Source organism: Phymastichus coffea, unplaced genomic scaffold (assembly GCF_024137745.1).
Source record: "Phymastichus coffea isolate CEN01 unplaced genomic scaffold, Cenicafe_Pcof_1.1 PCOF00134, whole genome shotgun sequence".
NCBI classification, from domain to species: Eukaryota; Metazoa; Arthropoda; class Insecta; order Hymenoptera; family Eulophidae; genus Phymastichus; species Phymastichus coffea.
Window position 1 is genome coordinate 73,672 of NW_026706945.1, and position 21,587 is coordinate 95,258.

The window sequence follows — 21,587 nt, forward strand, 5'->3', positions numbered from 1 at the left end:
ATATAACGGATACAGTAAAAATTCAAGACAGACTGAGAGCTGGACCGATGCTAGAACTGAATATTTATATTTTACAAATTTTCTACATTTGAAGTGATAAAAAATGAACTTGCATAAATTATCTACAATTAATGCTCTGTACTTAACAATGTACATTTCGCAAGAAAATATCAATGAACTAAAATTTACACGGACTAAAGCTGCTTTTACAATATGACCGAGTGTTATACATTGAACAATCACTTATATGTATGAGACCAAAATGAAATCGTTCATTTGAAAGCAATATAAATCTTACAAAAGTATCATCTCTTGCGCTCGCAGTTTTTAAGAACACCGAAATCAAGGGATTCAATAAATGTTGGTAAAGAGTGTTGTTAGCTGATCATTGTAAAAGTAATCTGTACGCTAGGGTTTGTTACCATGTTCTTCATCGTAGTTGTTGTATCTGTTAAGATTTTACTTGTTCAAGGTGCATGCATTCATGTCAAATGTCAAGAGGATAGATTTGAAGTCTGCGTTCGCAAACAGCGCTGGTTTACAGTGACACTGGGTACATAATGATTTCCGGTGCCAACTATATGGAGCTCTGTACGTGTAATTGCTTTACCATACAGTTGGGTTCTATTAGAACAATTTTCGTTTTTATGGTAAGTGCACCACACGTGCAATGCTTTCAACGCAACTTTTATTCTTTTTCTTTATTTCTTAAATTCACAGGGAAGTACGCTAAAGTCACGCTTAATGTAAGTCTGAAACTCTGCTAATAGCTTCGTTTGTGAAAAATGCTTCCTCGATATCTGTCAATAGAACTTTTATTTTCTTAATGTGCGTCGACTTGCTCTAAATTACTTTAACATTGCCATGGGTAAAGATCGTTTTTCGATATCAGTGAGAAGTTACGCAACCTCGAAAATCTTAAGCCTGTCTAACTTTTTATTGTAATATCCATTCCTGCATATGTTTCCGATAGTTTCGGTGAGGAAAGTCCCGAATGCTATTGACAATCCAATCGCGTACATGCGGAAACAGTACATCAAATCTTTCAGAAGTAGCGATTTTTTCAATGCATTATCCTTTTCATCACTTCCCATTTCTTTCACTTTCATACGATATTCATTTTCGTGAGATGATTTATCAAATTCATAAGAAATCAGGCCTGATTCTCGCATAGTTTGGATTATGAAGTTAACACGATTCAATAGAGGCCAATCTTCGCGTACCATAAAAACCACGGGCGTATTGTACAAATTCTGCGAGATATGTATAGTAAAATTTTGCAAACCATAGTTATTGATATAACCGCATTCGCAAAGACATGCGACATTATTTGTTGATGTTAGATTCAAGCAGTTGTCAACCGTAGAGTTACGGAAACGACCAATTATATTGTCTGGTAGGAATTCCGTAATGGCTTCATCTTCTCCTAATAAACTGTAATTCGAGTCAATCAAATCTTGAAGAGTATCAATATTCTGGTTATCGACGGACTTTGAAAAAGTTGAAGTCAATAGACTGTTAAAATATATGTTTATGATGAAGTAAAATACGATGATGCAAAGAAAGATGAATCTCTTGATTGGGAAATCGGGCTTCCTTGTAATAGACATACCCAGGAGAGCTTGTAAAATGTTGATTGATGCCGAAGTAAATTCAGTTTTCAAAATATACTTTAATACAATTGTATTGACGCAACAAGTGAAAATAATAAAAATCAATACTGTGGGGTTGGCTATGATCAGGCTAACAGAAACTTCGATGCTAGCTTGATTTTTACGTGTCACTGCGCACATACCCATCGTGTCGTGAGGGTAAGTTTGGAGTCTCCAAAAAGCTCGCATGAAACGTTCGTTCAGAGACATGTCGTAGGTGTGATTGATAATCAAACCTAGTATACCGTTGACCTTGTGCTCTCTGTTCACGTAACCAGCGACATCGTGGATTGTTACTGTAGGTTCAGTTTTGAGCTTTGACCATATGTTTTGAGCCCAGCTCGCTTCGACTCCATCGAAGTCCTTTAACGGTAATGATTTCGATCCTTGTAAGCTTTTATTTTTGTAATAAAACACGTCTGGTATCAACTGAGCGCTTATGTTGATTGGATATCCATCGAGTTCTTGAGTTTTTTCAATATTCAGTCTGCGGCACATTGACAAATCAATATCTGAAAAAATACGACGGACAGATGAAACTCAAAAAAATAATATTTTTATTTCTCGTGCATACCGTGAAGATTATCTATAAACTTGAAATATCTCATTGTATAATTTTTTCTTCCGTAAATTTTTTCCGCTTTGTAATTCATCCAGAACTTTGAAGATGAATACGTAAAGGGACTGAACGTATATACACTCAACGAACCAATTTCATCTTTGCAAATGTAGAAAACATTCAATATATTAAACGATGTCCACAATGGTAAAAATACATATCGCAAATTCAAACATTTATCATTAGAATTTTCGTTTACAAAAATAAAATGGGCCCTTGCATTCCACAAAATTGATTGTCTCAGTCGTTTCAGTAAATTTTCATAATTTAAAGACGGAACGTTGACGATGTAAAGATTTGTAGAATAACGCGTAATTGAAGTCAAATTCGCATTGAGCGAATAAACTCCTTGGAGTCGAGCGTGTCGTTGGAAAATATTTGTTTTTGATAATGAAAGTTGATATACCGGCAGGTTAGAAAATTGAGTCCAATTTTGCCAGCTATTATTCCCAGCGATTACAACCATATTCAAATCATTAGAAAAACAAGTCTGAATTAGATTCATCTGAAATATTAAATATTTTTATAAGGTAATTATTCTAAATTTCATGCTCTGTCAGTGGCTTACCAATATGTCTGTCATTCGTTGGTTGGAATTTTCATCATTATTAAAATTTTTATATAATGCAGTGTTGCTTGTTACGCTCGTTGATAGTGATATTATTTTAAAAATAATCAATAGAATTTGTCTCGTATGCAAGATATACATTTTGTGCAAAGTTTACAATCGTGTCTTTCTCTTGAAATCAGTTGTACTTTTGCAAAATTTGAGCAAAATTTTCAAACTATATTGATTCAACCATTAGCAATGCCAGTTTTTATGCTAAGTGCATTCGATCGTTACAGCATGCTTCTCGCTTTGAAGCAATTTCTCGCAATATTTCTCGCTTAAATTTCTTAAAAATTTATTAGTTGCAATGACATTTTGTTGTAAATCTTATCACACTTATCACAATATTTGATTGGTACGTTTTTCGTATAGGTCCTCTATGATTTAGGTTAACAAAGTAGTAAAATTATGTTATAGCGGTTTGTAGCTTCATTTACCCCATTCTTTAAATCCAGAATTATATAAGACATTAGGAATAAAAAGAAAAACGTGATCTGCATCACGTAAATTATCCATGAGTACAGCGTGCTTCGATTTTCCAACGAAATAATTTTTAATTACATTTACCTAAAAACACAACGAAGATTTTTGACTTGCTATATTACTACGCAAATTTATATGTCCAAATTAACACAAACTACAAAATCATTAATTGTTAATCATGTTTTACGTAAAAACAGACGGTTGCTTATTGGCTCTTATCACAATATTTACATGAATTAATGTATTCGCGAAAAGCAAAGAAAATACTTGCTATAAATGTGGTTTTTATTTAACGTTTTAACATTTTGAAAACGTTTGTAGTATAAACTATGGCTCTATGCACAATACTTTTTTCGTAGAGAATGGTTATATATAGTCATAATTTCACCCCTCGATTCTGGTCTTTTAATGCGTGTTTTAAATACATTTGTCGTTGATTAAAAACCAGGATAACAATAATTCGTTATCTTATGGCAGTGATAATATATCATTCACATACGAAACTTCACTGTGAAAACAGTGATGATCAAAGTAGAATTCATTAATGTATTTTTCAAATATAAATGAAGGTTTCCAAAAAATAAAAATATAAACGAGTAAAATTGACCTTCATCAATTTTTTCAACATGATTTAAAAAAGTCGATAGTAGTAATCAATTAAAAAATATTATAGTTTTTCAATATTCCGCTCACCACATTAGTTATTTAAAAAAATAGTTTTTAAGTATAATACATATCTGTGTCTTGCACGAAATTGAAAAATATAATCAACTTTGTTATTTTTGTTTTCGCCATTCTGTTTTCTAATCGATCACACAAATAGATAGTCATAATTGATTTCAATGTTCTATTATTACTATGCAGCGATCTAATAAATCATATTAATTAGATGAAAATATTGATCTATGTTAGGTGTTGGTTACTTAATAATTATAAATAAGTATTTTCCGGGTTCGGTAGAATGCGAATACGCGCACTAATAAATTACATTTAATGTCTTGTCATATAGAATAATTTACTATCTAGTTTTTCTTAATCTAATTCAAATTTATATTTGAAAAATACATTAATGAATTCTAATTTTTACAAACAGAATTGTTTATTGTACACGATATTTTGTCAGTTTTTGATCGCAGAAAATTTAACTTAAAAAGTTGCCGCTTTATTTCTGATATTCAATGAAAGGTAAGTTATTTTTTTATGAGATAAGGAAATTCGATTTTTCAAGATCTATATGTCCAAATACATAGTTCATTGAAACGTCATCTATCGAACATATAAATTTTGAACTTGCTCAGCGTCAAAGTTGAGCAGCCTCTAAATAAGACGCAGTGCCTAGTGAGTCACAATCTGTTAGTTGGTCCATCGACAAATACTACGGCACACGTACTTTTGAAACTTCAGTTTTTGTTGAACTGAAATTACATTAACACAGTATTACATCACGTTAACTTGCTTTTCTGGACTGCAATACAGTGGAAAATGATAGCTGGCGACGATGCTTTGGCTACTTTTCAGTTGGGATTTTTACTGGCTAGCGTCCATTCACGTGAGTGATAGCAGTCAACTTTATTGTAGTTAATAAAAGATAGTTTTCTTACCTTTTGGAAATCATCAGTAGGCTGCCTTATCAAAAAATTGTGTTTGTTATTAAACGTGTGTATTGGAGTTAATTAATAAATAAATGTTGTAGTGATCGTCATAATGCATTAGTCAAAAAAAGTAATTATAACTTTGTAGACTTCCTTCCGTAAAAGTATTACTGTTCGACATAGGCGTTTTTTTTTGTAAAAACTTTTGATAATCATCCGACATCACCACGTGCCTGCAGATATCATCACGTGCTATAGACTCATCAATAGCTGCGGAAGTATAAAAACATTTGATATTTAACATTGATTGGCTGATATCACTCTAACAGATTAAGGAAGTTCGTTATATTTAAAAGTACGGCCTAGAAAGCTGTTAGTATTTTCTTGTCGATTGCGGAAAGGTCAATACCAGTTAACCACTGATCATGTCGATATGCGTGACAAGTGATTAATTCTATTCATCGTACAATTATTTTGTGGATATTTTTGTGTAACAATGGCAATAATTGATGGCAACTGTGATCAGTATTTGTGCGGAGAGTTTGAAGAAGAGAGAAACATTAAAATCATTGTACAGTCTGAAATTAACAGTCTTTTAACAAACGTACCTGCAAGAATAAATAATCGCTCAAATGGTATTCTACATATTCTTCGACAATGGATTCCAGCTGTGACGGGTAAGTTTCATTTTATGAATATTTATGAATTTATCATAAAAATGTAAAAGTCAGCAAAATATTCCAAGCATAGAAGCGAAGAATATTAACATTTACTAATACGTTAATATTATATTAATATGGCTCTGCGATCGTAATCTCTTTGGAAATTAAGAAACAACTAGAAAAATACTGAATATTCGCTTGCGAGATATAATTCGTTCTCTAGCTTTATTATAGTTATTTTCCTGCTACTCCTTTTTTTGCAGCATGTCATTAACGATAAAACAATGACATACTTCATTACTTATCCTATCAAAAGTAAAAGTCAGTTTAGTAGTTAATGCTTTTCAGTTCTTAGTCAATAAACATTTTTTTTTCTAGGATTTTTAAGAAACTTGTAAACTCAGCCTACTATATCACAACTAATATGTTAGTAAAATTATATTATTTTTAATATTTGAGTAAATGTGCAAAAGAGCACGTCATTTCCAAAAGTTAGCTACTTTTTTTCATTTATTAAGTAACTTAAACTTTTTCATTTATCGCTGGTGCAATAGAAAATACATAAGTATAGTATTAAATATGCATAACATGTACAGTTAATATTAATAAAGTGTGTTGGCGTCTTTGAATATTGCCATCGTAAAGGATCTTAAGCTATGGCGATAATCGAATAAGATATTGACAGGCTGTGCCCACTGGATATGCTAGTAAGGATTCAACATCGTATGGTTTTTATGACAGTTTGTTACATTATTGACCGGATAACATATATGATTTTTCTATAAGCCATGAAGTTTAGATAAGGTATTTTTCTTCAGTTTACTTTATGGTCGATAGAATAAAGCTTTAAAGCAATCAAATATCTAAAGATAATTTATCTTCTTTTTAATCAATGCACAAGAATAAAGATTTTGCATTCAACGAAAACTTGCTCAAACAAAAATTTATGAAAGTAATTTTTAATGAGCATTTAATAATCTTGAATATGGTTGTATTTCCATTCGGTAACAATTAGCTATATATTCAAAATATTATGATTGAACGAAAATTAATTTCAATTAAACACGTGTTCGTAAAAATCACGATATTGTCAATTGCATGCCCGAGATCAACCTTAATTGAAGACAGCATTGAATGTGACATTGCTTTGCGGTTTCGAGTTAAGCGTGATGAGTTTGTTTTATTCATTGCATCATTTCATTATATTTTTACCAAATTTAGGAAGAAATCATTCATTATCGTTGAAAAAATATTTTTCCCTCATAGTATTTGCAATTTAAGACATCTAAATCAATGTAACTGGGTAATTATTCGATCATTAACAATGTATTATAAATTATTTCTATAATCCTCAATTTACGTTAATATCGATTTAATCTATTGTAAAAATATTTTGTTATATTGGTGTGTTTTCATTTGATTATATAAATAATTGAAATCAAAGAAAAACATAATAATTATAGAATAATTTGCGCTATTGGAAGAGCGTATCGCATCTGTTATGAGCAATGAAATCTTTTAGTGTTTTTGTAACTGAAAATGACGACTAAATTCTCACGTGATAAAAATCTGACGATTTGATGATTATTCTTCGAGCGTCTGTTTACTGAGATAGTCGACTTTTACGTTTGTTTTTATAATGCCATTTATTTATTTTAATTTACTGGTAAAATAAATTTCTTCAGCGTTTATTATACAGAACTAATTATAATGTCTCTATTATAATCAATCATGGGCATTGCATCGGGAGGAGAATATTTTGAGAAATTATGGAGAAAATAAAGTTGAAAAACAGATGACTAAAGAGACAAGTGTCGAATCAAGACACATGTTCACTTCACTATTAATAAGCATGAAAAAGCGATAGATGTTATCTTATCATTTAAACTAAAAGTAAATGCTTGCAGCTGATTCGTGCAAAGTAAAAAACTTTTCAGTCTTTAAACGACCGAGTGAGTGCTTTCACTATCAATCGTGCAACTCGGTATCATCATGGTCCAGCAGCTATTAAGTATGAAACTCGTACCACAATGGACTGCCGCAGCTGGAGGTAAGTTTCGTACTTTTTTCATTTTTATCTCAAAGATGTTGAATTGGGCTTTATGAAATGCAAAGTTGAATGAGGTATGATTAGACTTGTTTTTGTGACGATGTTTGATTTACCGTTACATCGTTTGGTCTCCTGATCACTTCTAAATGAAAATTTTCAATTATTTATAGATGATGACTAAACTTTTTTTGAATGTTTCATTTGATGGTTCGTATTATTATTTAATGCTCAAATTTAATTCGTTTAAAAAGATTTCATGATATATGATTAATGTCGATTTATCAATTATTCAATTTTCAGTTGAATTAGTTGCAGTTCTATCAATAATCATAATCATGCTTTGTTACAATTTTTCAAAATTTTTTCACTAAAATATAGTTAAGAATTATAAATTATGTTCTATTGGAAAAGATATAATATAATTGAAAGAATATCTTTTGTCAGACTAAATCAAATATTAGCTTTCTAAACGTCGACACATTGATAAATACGAATCATCGTACGATTTTCCTTTAAAAAACGCAATGAAATAGCAATCAGAATTACTTATATTAAAAAAAATTGTTTTCATTTTTAAATATATAAAAAGAGCTATTTTGCAAATTTATTTTAGGTAAGTTATTCTGTGCATAAGAAATATACTAAAGAACATGTGACATAAAAGTTAATCAGGCAACAATATCGATTGGAATTATGACGTCAATTAGGTTCCAAGAAGAAAGCATACTTAAAAATTCACGCATAGTTTACTTTTGCGATTTCAGTTATCTTGGTACTGTCTCAAATGGGGATAATGTGCGCCTGGACGTCACCTTACCTGGCGAAACTAACAACTCCTGCAGGAGAAACATTTCTCTTGGATATGGATGAAGCTTCTTGGGTGGCATCACTACTGAACGTTGGGCGTTTCATTGGAGCGATTATCGGTGCGCTATGCGTAAATTTTTGGGGCAGTAAGAACGCCTTGATCCACACCCTTATACCCATGACATTGAGCTGGGCCTTGATAGCAATAGCAAAGAGTGCGGAGATGTTGTATGTTGCTCGAATCATGGGTGGTACGGGTCTAGGTATGGCATTCAGTTGCTTTCCCTTGTACATCGGCGAGATAGCTTTGCCGACGATTCGCGGTGCAATCGTCACCATTGCTTTTTGCGGCTCACCGTTTGGCAATGTATTAGCTAGTGCGATTTGTCCATATCTCAGTATGTCGATATCAGCCATTGTTTTTCTCATACCGTGCGTGGCGGACATAGCTCTGTTCTTGTGGCTACCGAATTCTCCGCATCATTTGATGAAGATTGGCGATGAAGAAGGAGCGAGGAAAGCAATCAGCTGGTACAGAAGTGGTGAACAAGTTGACGAAGAGTTCAAGGAGGTTCAGAGATTTGTCTCATCACCGGATAGCTTGAAAGACAAACTGAATGAATTCAAAAATCCGCCGATCAGGATGGCATTTTTCATAGCGACTATGCTATTTATGTACATGCAAATTAGTGGATTGAACAGTCTTCTGTTTTATCAGGAAATTATCATTCGCAAAAGCAAATCGGAACTCATGAACCCATCTACGTCAGTGATACTAGTGAGCGTCTCGGGAGCTGTCACGTCAATTCTTACCATCAACTTGATGGATCGATGCGGTCGAAAATTCCTTCTAATTGTTTCAGGATTGGGATTAACGCTATCCATGTTGATGCTTGGAACTCACTTCGAGCTTATGGATCTAGGGTTTGATCCTAGAAACTTTAAATGGCTGCCAGCGGCTTCTGTATTTTTATTCATGGTATCGTTTGTATTTGGGCTCATGCCTGTTCCCAGCGCGATCCTCAGTGAACTATTCCCAGCTAACATCAAGTGTGTAGCTGCTTGTATGGCCAGTATAGCGGGAGCTCTCTTTGCATTCATAGCTACGAAAACGTATCAGCCAATGGTTGATCTTATTGGTGAAGCTTACGTTTTTTATACTTATGCTGCACTTGTGATCACTGTAGTACCGTTTGTGCTTTGCTTCATGCCGGAAACAAAAGGAAAATCATTACAAGAAATTCAAGATCTTCTGACAAAGAAGACTTGAGAATTATGATGAAAAATAAGTAATTAAACACGATAGATACACTTTTTTAGAAAAAGGCATTATTTTTCATTAGTCATTGTACAAAGAAAACCCAATTCAGATTTTTTCAATGCGTTAATCATATTGAGCTTATCGTACCGTATTTACGCAACATTAATCGAAAAGAATGACAAATTGCAGAATCCCCGGAAAATTATTATCTTAATTATGAATACTCAAATCATAACTTGTCAAAGAAAGACTTTTATAATTTACACTTAATGACGCTGAATATATTTATTCAGCTGCAAATACCAGGATAGATACCATTCAACATAAGTTAAGTATGTACAGTTAATGATTTTTTTAAATCCGAGACTAACATGAAAGATTTCAAGTTTTATACGCAATTAATACTGAAGGTACGTATGTACTTGGTGATGATATCATGATATTATAATTACTCCAACATGTATTACGTCTCATTGTAAAAAACTGAGCGACCGTATAATTTGCATTTGTATTAAACTTTGCACTATTCCAAGTATATATAATGATATTTCGTTAAGACATTTTTTTTAATGAATGAAAGCCGTAGACATTGAAGTACATTAATTTCTTCTAAGTAATGAAATTTATTTTTAGTAGTATAGATATTTAGTTGATAAAGTAAGCATAGTATTAAGTTACATGTATGATTCGATATAATTGTATAAATTTGATATTTTTATTGACGAATAAAATATATTAATAATGGATGAAACTGTATTTTATATCTACTCTTTTGTTGTACAGTAAGTTAACCATTTGAATATCTCTTTTCCAATACTGAGAAATAACGTTAAATAAATATGTAAAATAAAAGATTTTCTAATGAATTATTTATAGAAGATATTTAATTAATACAAAAATGTTGCTTCACAATTAATTAATTTACAACAATAATCTTTTCGTAAATTTAAATGAATTTAACGTAATATCGCTAGTGTTACTAATTTTCGTCTCACATTATAGTTGTTTGTCATATTATAATTTTATATGTATTGTTCCATTGTTCGATGAGATATCTATTCAACTAAGAAAAACCAATAAAATAAATGTCTTATCAAGAAAGTACGGTAATATTTAGCCAAAAATAAGTTGAGAAGCTTGAGCTAACAGATCGAATTTCACACAGATTCAATAGAACTCAAAAGTTAGGTCATTAACAGATAATTTTAATACTTTAAAAACTCGTCAAATCAAATTTCTTAAGATCTTATTTTTCGTCCCGGAATTATGAGCCAGTAAAATCCGTAATCATGATTATCACTAAAGAGTTTGCGTAATTCAACAAACAACAAGATTACAAACCTTCCCAGCCTTTGCCTATTCGAATTCGTCAAAGAATCTTCAAATCGACTTTTTTAAGATCGCAATTTGTATCTTATATTATTAATTATATAAGATTATAAAACGATTATAAACCAATAAAGTCAATAATCACGGTTTTCGGGTATCATACAATATCGTTATCGCGTATAACACAGCTCAATAAGAATTGTAATTTTACAGGATTGTTGCATTTTATGTGGAGCGAAATGCACGAATATTTATTTTTTATAATAATTATTATTCACTTTAATTTGAATCTCTATATAAATTTTGTTCTCACAGAATTGAAATACTACGTTTTGTTATCAGATAAGAGATCACAATTAGTGACTTAATTTGCTCATAATTTCAGAGCTTAAAGAAATTTTTTGACAAACTCGATATGTCGTATTTCTTCACGGTAATTTTATGAAATTCGAACAGAGGTAAGCAGACACTTGACAGAGTTCCTATAATCAATTGACTTTGTCTAATATGTATGGAAGAATGTTTCAATACATGTAGTTGTTAATGAAATTAGTGTAGTGGAATGAAGCCAACGTCTAAGTGATAAATTTCGTCATGCTTTCATCTCATAAAAGAGGAATAAGTGTATATACCGACATGTTTAATTTTTACGTGAAATGAAAAAACGAGCATATGTATATGAATTCTTACATAAAACTCGTCCCACGATTAACGCACAAAATGTACCTATATAAAATATTTTCGTCTAGGATTTGTTCAATGAGGATATGACGCGGCCATTGTCCCATTTTTTAGAAAAATTGTCACGCGTATCTTATCAGTGAAATGCAAATAACTAATAATCCTAAGATATCTTCGCTGCAACCAGTAATTTTCTTCAGTCAGTCCAGGGCTCGCGAAAGAAGAACTTTAAAAGATGTATGATTCACCTGGTATTATTAGTAGAGCTAAAAAAATTTATCCGTAAGCTCTTGCTACCTTTGCAGGTATTTAAGCTTGCCACAGTCGTGTATCTGAGAATGCTTTATTCGATTTATTTTTTATTAAATCTCCTGTATTATTTTTTATTAAATCATATATTGTTAAAACTAATCTAATATTAGTTTTGTATAATTGTTAAAATAAATCTTTAACAAACAGAATATTTATTTTATTTGCATGTGATAAATACAACTACAAATTTAAAAAATCAAGTTTTAAAATGTATTGTTTATGAATATTTTCAATTCCGTCTTTATATTTATTACATAAATTCTGTAGTTAACGTAATTTATATTAAGTATTTCGTCAGAATAATTTTAAAAATACGAAATTAAAAAATTTCTAAAAATACGAAAATTTTTCTGAACTATTAAATGAAGAAATTAGACTCTGCAATGAATTTAATCATAAATATATCAATGTCGTTAACAAAACCATCAGTTTTTAAGCTGAATTCTATATAAATTGCTTGGTACAACTATGAATTTCATACCCAATGAATTATTGCTTTGTTGAAGAAGCATTTTACTTTCATTCTTGTTTTGGTATAAGATATATGAAACTACTATAAAGGGTCGCAATGCAATTGAGAGCGGTAAAAGTAATTTTTCTTCGTATAAAATATCAATGACGGTATTTGTCAAAATGCAATGCTACCATCATTTCAAATCCATTGTTAACAAACAATCTTGGTGCTTAGTGACAATACGGAATCAGAGCAACAATTTTTATCGATATCGTCATTCGCCGAATTTTCCAAAATGCATCTGACTTGGGTTATTTTTGATTCGATGAAAAATATTGCCCTTTCCGTTACTTTTCAACAATTATTTCGTTACTGATTGATACATAATAAATAACGCTGTCATTGATAAGGTTAGATAAGATAATAGATAATGCTCAATACTACCCCATACACTGAAAGCGAATTGCGACTTTTAGAAAATAGTATGTCTTGATTGCATATACGTAGATCTTATAAAATATAAAATTATTCACCACGAAAATGTGAATTGTTATCAGTAATTAGATGCCGATATGATTATAATTTTTAAAGTAGATTAGAGCTTTTTAAGCACGTAACAAGTTACGTAATTACCTAGTTTCTGAATATGAAAAATGCCTCATTGCTCTTTAACAACATACACATTCAAACAGTTTAATACAAAATTTAATCTAACATTACATGAAAATAGCATTTAATTTATATTGCAGTATGGGTCATAACAATAGAAATAGGTATAACGTGCGTTTGGAGCTCGCCATATCTCGCACAGTTAATACGTCCCGATTCACTCCTACCATTGACTCAAAGCGAAGCTTCTTGGGTAGCAACACTTCTCTATCTGGGTCGATTTATAAAAGCAGTTTTTGGATCCATATCCATCAATCTGTACGGTAACAAACGGACAAATCTCATCACGGTTATTCCTATAGCCATTGGTTGGGTATTAGCTCTAGCGGCTGATTCTGCAATTTGGTTGTTCCTCGCTTGGATAAGTCTCGGCGTTGGATTTGGCTTTATAGCTGTTTTGCTTTATACTTTATATCTTGGCAAAGTGGCTGCACCGGATGTTAGGTGAGTTTGTTGTTTTCACGGCATTTTTAATGCCTTAAAAACGAAGATACTTCTTACGTCATATTAATCGATTTTTTCTTTGGACTAAATCAACATTAAAAAGATATTTATTGGCATATTTCAAATGCGTTATTTACGGTTTGAACTTCATTAACCAGTTTATATCAGTTGCGCTATTAATAAACTCTACAAGAAGCCATAGAGGATCAACAATGAATTATTTATCTTTTGCCAGTACAGTCATTTTAAAAATAATTATCTCTGATTGTTTAATATTTTCTTTTTTTTTTATTTTCTCAATGATTACAGTTGATATCATGAACTTTAGAAAAGCTATAAAACCCTATCTTAATCAGATTGATGAACAGTGAAAACAATGTACAATTGAAATTATGTAGCACATTATGTAACCATTACAGTAGTTTATCGAGTTTATTGAGTATAATCACTCAAATTAATCATAAAACTTAGCATTTTTAATATTATTTTTAAGCAACCTCTTTGCTAGTGTCACTGGATCTAACATGAGTTTGCGGCCATCGAGTGTAATATACTTCATAGCAAGTATTATTCTCGTCATCTTATTTTCTTTGTTACCTGACTCTCCTCATTATATCGTGAAAGTTGAAAATATTGAAGGAGCAAAAGAGTCTATCCTATGGTGTCGAAGTGGAATTAAAGATGTAGGTAAAAAACTTGAAGAAATTACAAAATTTGTTAAATCAACTGCACCTCCTGGTTTCACAGAAAAGCTGTGTAAGTTATTCTTCGGTTTTAAAAATGTTATCTTATTTTATTATCGTAACAGCAAAATTTTTAATTATTATAAAGTAAAAATCTAATTGTTGTAGATATTGGATAAAAATAATTCGTTGAAGTTTTAATGTGCGTGTGTATGTGTTAATATTTTTGATTTCCGCGAGATTATGATAAAAAAATATGCAATATAGATATGACGTATCATCTTAGCTATGTGAGGTTCCTTTCAGTTACAATGATAGAATATACACACACACGCGCGCGCATATACACACACACACGCGCGCGCGCGCAGATAAAAATATTGCGTAGGAGCTATTATTTTATAATATCACATCGATGATTTCCGAAAATCGACGTGATTCATTTGAAACTATAATTATTTTCCAACTGAATTTGGACTACGATATGTGAGGAAAGCGACTTTTCTCGTAATGATGCTCTTTGTCTTCATGCATATATCTGGGTTGAATAACGTTTTATTCTACATGGAAATAATTTTGCAAAAAAGTGAATCGAAACTCATCGAAGCACCATCAGCAGTTTCATATTTTGATCTTTGCCGTTATTTCGGTAATTGTATCTATGGGATTGTACGACAAATTCGGTCGAAGACTTGTTGGTTGTTTCCAGTATTGGAGTTTCAATACCTTTGGTAACACTTGGTACTCATTTTATTTTATTGAGTCTCAATAATAAATGGATCGGAGATCAGTGGTTACCTGTGGTGTCACTTCTTCTTTTTATTGTAAGTTTCGTCGCAGGATTAAACTCTATTCCTAGCATTATGTCCAGCGAAATTTATGCTGATAATAGAAAATCAGTGGCAGCTTGTGTTGTCAAATTGACTGTCGCAGGAGCAGCTTTTATTGCTTCTAAATCATATTACCCTGTAGTAGATTTGTTTGGAGAGGCTTACATATTTTACACACATGCGTTATTACCTTTTTGGCTATTCCCTATGCTTTGATTTTCATGCTAGAAACTAAGGGAAAGTCGCTACAGCAAATTCAAGATGATCCGATGAGAAAAAAATAAGATGAAGAAGAATCGAATAAATCATTATCACTTTGTCTGTCAAAAAGAAAATTCTAAATAGTTTGTATAAAAGACGAAAATTCGATCAGGTAGATAAGCTAAGCGTTCATTTTTTTAAATAACAAATAACTATTTTTGATAGGTATTTTATAGTTAATTCAAAATTAATATACAATTTAACGGAATAACGTCCATTCTACTAGATGACTATTTCTACGAGTACCCTCCAATCTTACCCTATAATCTTAAGATTATCAATGTAAGTGTATATATGAGTTAGAGTAGTTGATATTGAAAACTTTTGAAGATATAAAATGTTGTATAAAAATGGATAGTTTTACATAGATCTTTGTGTTATATAAGGAATTTTGATTTATAAGATTACTAAAAATATTTATATAATTTCGATTTGTTACCCATTTTTATATTCGATTTGTTACCATTTATATAATTTCGATTTGTTACCAATTTTAGATATTAACTTGATTTTATACATTCTATTAGTAAAAATAAAAGAAGTTTATTTTATACACACTATTGGTAAAAATAAAAGAAATTTATTAGTTTCTGATGGATAGTCAGAAATTATTAAGCGAAAAGTCTTAATTAATATTATTGTTGAAAATTATTCCAAAATATAATATAAGTAAGCGTGAATAATACAATCATCTATGATTTTCAGTAACACTTAGATGAGTTAAAATTAAAAATTATTTATTCATTCAAAAAGTAAATGTACATTTAACAGGAAAGATTTATAAATTATATATGACATTCTTTTCTTAAAAAAATTAAAATTTAGCACTGAAATTGATCTGAATAAAAATATATTTTTATAAACGATTGATTGGTGAAAGAAAGGCAAAAATTAGTAGGTTATTGTTATTTTTCATTTTTAGATCACAAGTTAATTAATGCGTTGAAAAAATTTATAGTTACGGTATATTGATGATAAGGTCATTGTTAATAGCATTTCATATTCATCATTGTTCAATAAAGTAGATAATAATTTTATAAAACTTTAAGCCTACAAGTTACTCAAATTTCTTATCTATAAATTAGTACGTTTTGTTAACTTCATATCAAAGAACATGAGCTGTCGTAATTTTTTACTTCTAAAGACTGATAAGCATTCACGCGATTTATATTAATTAAATATTGAAACCTAAAATTATCCTTCCTTATACATGGCATAATTATTTTATATAATTTTAAAATAACCTGAAAATTATAAAATGTTAACAAAGATTGTTTTAACACCGAATCAAATTTTTTCTATATTTCAATCATGCCGAATAAGACTATTAAATGTAATTAAATTGTCAAATAATACATGTGATGACATCATAGATGCCATCAAATACATTTGTAAGTAAATGTGACATTCTTTATCTGTAACAAATAAGTTTGTCACATTCCTTACCTGATACTGCTCTGTATATTAATATCTTTAGTAGCTTTTAAGAAAATTCGCTAAAATAATAATATTTACTAGGTCAAACTATAATCTTCACTTATCAAGACATATTTTTGTGCATTCGTCTTTATGTAACTAATATCAGATTAATTGACATTTTCTTTGAAATTTTCTGAATTACTGATGTATGATTTTAATTGCAGTTTAAATCGTATCAGCCACTTGTAGATTTGTTTGAGGAGGTTTACAGATACATCGTTATGTATGTATTTCGTATTTCTCGCGGCTAAGCGATAATTGTTATATTTGATCGAACATTACATTATGTAAAAACGTATTATGAAAAAATATAAATTCCTATTTTAATCATACCATTTATTTACAAAAATATTTCAATTTTTTATTATTTTTGTGATCTACTCTTTTATTAAATAATCATTTTTGGAATGACATAAATTGATGTAATGCGATTTTTACAAGTGCCTAGATCATTATTAGTACTTCTAAGCTACAGTTTATCTCATTTTTGCATAAGAAAAATAAAACGAAATGGACAATGTTTATAGGATATGAGATTTCATGAACACAACGAATAAACATAATTATTTGGGAACCATTGGAATACAATATGGTGCAGGTTTAGCTATTTTATAATTTTGAGTGACGGATTAGTTGAAAGATCAATATTCGAAGCACGACTGTATCTTGTTGTTTGAAAAAATCACTGCCAAATAAAAACATTGTAAATTAACTGATATTATTTATCTGTTGATAAGCATTCGCGCAACACACCGGTCATAAAGTGTTTCCATCGTTTTATGAATATTCGTAAGCTGAATCAATAATATTATAGTATCTTAAATCGCCTTTTGAATTACTGACCATCGAAAGATAAGTGATTAGTTGGATGTGAAATTAAAAGGCCTAAAGAGTATCCAGTTTGCTAGAGTCCGAGAAGGAGAAGTCTCGAACGAATCTAACTTTTAATTTAGTGCCTATAAAAAAATTCTTATTCAACAAAAATGTTTGCTAAAATAAGACGAATTTTTCCACAAGCTCTAGCAATTGTCACAGGTACGTAGTATTAGTTGTCAATTATAACAGTTGATAGTATTAACTCTTTAAAATAATTTTTATATATTTGTTATGTATTTGGTATATTTTATTAAAGTGATAACATTTGATTTTCAGTGTGGATAATACCATTCGAAATAGGTATAGTTGGCATCTGGACTTCGCCTTACGTTGCTCAATTGACAGCTCCCAATTCTCCAATACCATTGAACTCGGACGAAGCTTCATGGGTTACTTCAATTCTTTATTTAGGCAAATTTACTGGTGCAATATTGGGCTCGATTTGTGTTAACTTTCTGGGAAGCAAAAAGTCTTGCCTCATTACGGGTATTCCTTTTCTTATCGGTTGGATCATCAGCTATTTTGCCAATTCCGCATTATGGTTGTGTGTTGCTCGTGTCAGCCTTGGTACGGGCTATGGTTTGGCTTTTAGTTGTTTCGCACTGTATCTTGGGGAAATAGCTCCACCTGATATTAGGTATGCTTGTAGTTGATAATAATTCATTGAGCTCTATTTTTTACGTAATATCTGTATTTCAGGGGTGCACTCGTATCATTTGCCGCAATGGGTTTTCCATTTGGTAATCTCTTCGGAAGTTTAACAGGCCCACGTATGAGCATCCAAGCGTCTAGTATAACTTATTTTGTACCTAGTGCTATTCTTATTATTGTGCTATTTTTTCTGCCCGATTCACCTCATCATCTCGTTAAAATTGACGATGTCAAAGGAGCTAGAGAATCACTTCGGTGGTACCGCGGAGGTGTTGATGATGTTGAACACGAACTTGAAGGAGTTGTAAAATTCGTTGAACTAACAGCATCTACTAGTTTTATGGAGAAATTAGGTAACTGATTAATGATAACATTAAATTAATTAAAATTTTGTTAATGACTAAACAACGTTAAGTAAGGCTACTCGATCATTTGTGACACTATTTGATGAATTCTGATAATCTATTAAAAAATAAAAACGATATTACATCGATGCATATTTGTTGATAATTCAGCGTGCATTGAGAATAACTGGTACGTCAAATGACAATACTTCGTATCTTATCCAAAAATGAATATTCAGATAACGCGTAACTTGTCTGACGCGCAAAGTAGATCGCTGATATTAATGATTTTATTATTTCCAGCTGAATTTCGACTTCGGCACGTGAGGAAAGCTACATTCCTAGTCATGATACTTTTTGCTTTCTCACAAATGTGCGGTTTGATGAATATCATTTTCAATATGGAGACTATACTACGCAACAGTAAATCTACAGTGGTCGAACCATCTTCAGCAGTTTCATATGTACTAACTATTTCAGTTATCTCGTCAATTATAACTATGGGACTGTATGACCGATTTGGCAGAAAGCTTCTATTCATTACTTCGAGCACTGGAGTTTCCATTGCACTTATGTGTCTCGGTACTCATTTTATTTTAGTAACTAAAGGAATAGACTGGAATGGAGCTCAATGGTTACCCATAGCATCACTGTTTTTTTTTATCGCAAGTTTTGCAAACGGTCTTAATGCTATACCTTCCATTGTATCCAGTGAAGTTTATTCCGCGAATATAAAATTTGTTGCTGCTCTGCTTGCTAATATTACGGCATCTGCTGCATCTTTTCTAACGTCTAAACTATATCAACCATTAGTTGATATGTATGGAGAAGCTTATGTATTTTATGGTCATGCGCTTATCACTTTTTTGGCCGTTCCTTATGCTTTGATTTTCATGCCAGAAACTAAAGGTAAAACACTGCAACAGATTCAAAATGATCTGATGAGATAACGTTAATAAATGAAGTTTCGGCTTAGTTAAGTTCGGCGTCAATTTGAATGACAATCGACGTGCAAGTATTAATTTTTTTTAACATTAATACTAGCACGTCGATTATTGATTGTATAATTAATTTTATGATATTATTTTGTAAGATACTAAAGAATTATATCAGCGCAATGAACTACAGCTATGAGTTTTTTTGGCTATTTTTTATATAAAATAAACAATATACATGTATTGACTTAATTCCTATATCATAAAAATATATTTAGTTATAAATCCGATGATATAGGAAATATTTTAGTGGGGCAATGTAAATTGGATAAATGGAGGGTAAATGGTCGAAGTAATAATGGAATGTATACTTACGTGGTGTAAGAATTTTATTGCACTAGGCATGAGTATTTAACGTTAATTCAACAATCTTACTTTGCTCTAGTAAAATGTTGTACTCTCATGAGCTCTTTACCTTGACATCATAGCCGACGTCTATTTACCCAATCGTTTCGTTAATGACGTAGTACACATGGAACGTAATCGTGAAGAATTTCACTACTTTATTATTATCCAATTAAAAGACTTCTGTATTACATGCTGTAACTACTTTATCCACTCAAATTCAATGGTAAATAAATAGAAAAGTAATAGAATGGGCCTGGAAGTTTGTTGTTAGTCTGCTGGTGAACAAAAACAACTTCGGATGAAGAATCATTGCTTGAAAAGAAATTACCTGTTTATTTGATCTAGATGTCTCTGTAGGTATGTGAACTTTATTTTAAACATCAGCTCATCATTCCAAATTTTCTTGTACTAATAATTCATTTTTTTTAATTTTATACTTCAACTATATGTTATAATGAAATGAAAAAAATATGAAAAGAGCAAAATTCTATATTATGAAATATTCATGATAATTGTGAGTCGTAAGATATCGTTGTGGGTAATATTTAAGCTTTCAGTTCAATATTTCACAGTCGTGAATTATGTTTTTTAAAGTTTTATATGACAAAAACAGATATTATAAATGGAAAACTATATTCTACATCTTCTTCATTATAGTGAACCGTATGATTTCTATTGTTTTATTATATTGTATGTTCTATTTGTTTTCTTATCGTTTCTTATCATAATCAATCTGCTTGATATATATATGTGTCTGTGCGCATGTGTAGTTATAGTTAATAATATTATAGTTCAATAATAATAGAGATTATATTAGATAATATTAGAGGTATCTTTAATAATATTGCATAATCTCGTTATATAAGCAAAGAAAGGATTTGAGAGGCTGCGTTCTTAGTGTGTGGCAACGCTTACAATATTCATAATTATATATTCTATTTAAAAAAATTAAGATAATTTTTATTTATTAAATATATATTAGTAATTCTGCTTTAATTACAAGATTTATTTGTATACTGAATGAATAAATTTGTTTTTTTTTTATCAACGTTCTGATCCATTAAACAAATGTTATGGCATATTTAATATCAAATTCAGATTTATCTGTTATGTATATCACAAATGTATCTAATTTAAATTTGAATTTTTGTCAGAAAAAATTTATATAACCCATTCCTAAAGAAACGGATATTTAATTATTTATTACAATAAATCAAAACTCCTATAATTAAAAAATTGGAAAAAAATTGAAAATATAGACTAATAAAATTGTAAATCTAGAAGGCGTTTCTCTATAACTTACAGTGAAAATTTGTAGAAATGTCAATGATGTTTTTATTCTGAAAGTAGAATCCACGCGATACGTAAAAACAAGCACAAAATAGTATTGAGTCTATTTACTCAAATGTTCGTATTAACCATGCAGGGCGTCGATGAGGCCCACCCGTGAAGAAATTTTTTACTTGATAGCTTATTGTTCTATTATGTAAAAACA

The 21,587-nt window shown here is 30.7% G+C and overlaps 2 protein-coding genes and 1 pseudogene across 2 annotated transcripts; all 3 read left to right on the forward strand.

Annotated features, from left to right (window-relative positions):
• Positions 1 to 7,585: 7,585 nt before the first annotated feature.
• LOC131671752 (facilitated trehalose transporter Tret1-like) lies at positions 7,586 to 9,745 on the forward strand. The gene is made up of 2 exons (XM_058948427.1): positions 7,586 to 7,668; positions 8,433 to 9,745. The coding sequence occupies exons 1-2, from the start codon at positions 7,611 to 7,613 to the stop codon at positions 9,743 to 9,745; spliced, it is 1,371 nt and encodes a 456-aa protein (XP_058804410.1). The 5' UTR covers positions 7,586 to 7,610.
• A 2,236-nt stretch (positions 9,746 to 11,981) lies between these two features.
• On the forward strand, positions 11,982 to 15,479 carry LOC131671753 (facilitated trehalose transporter Tret1-like; annotated as a pseudogene).
• A 2,382-nt stretch (positions 15,480 to 17,861) lies between these two features.
• On the forward strand, positions 17,862 to 19,699 carry LOC131671754 (facilitated trehalose transporter Tret1-like). The gene is made up of 4 exons (XM_058948428.1): positions 17,862 to 17,913; positions 18,031 to 18,391; positions 18,454 to 18,758; positions 19,053 to 19,699. The coding sequence occupies exons 1-4, from the start codon at positions 17,862 to 17,864 to the stop codon at positions 19,697 to 19,699; spliced, it is 1,365 nt and encodes a 454-aa protein (XP_058804411.1).
• Positions 19,700 to 21,587: the final 1,888 nt, after the last annotated feature.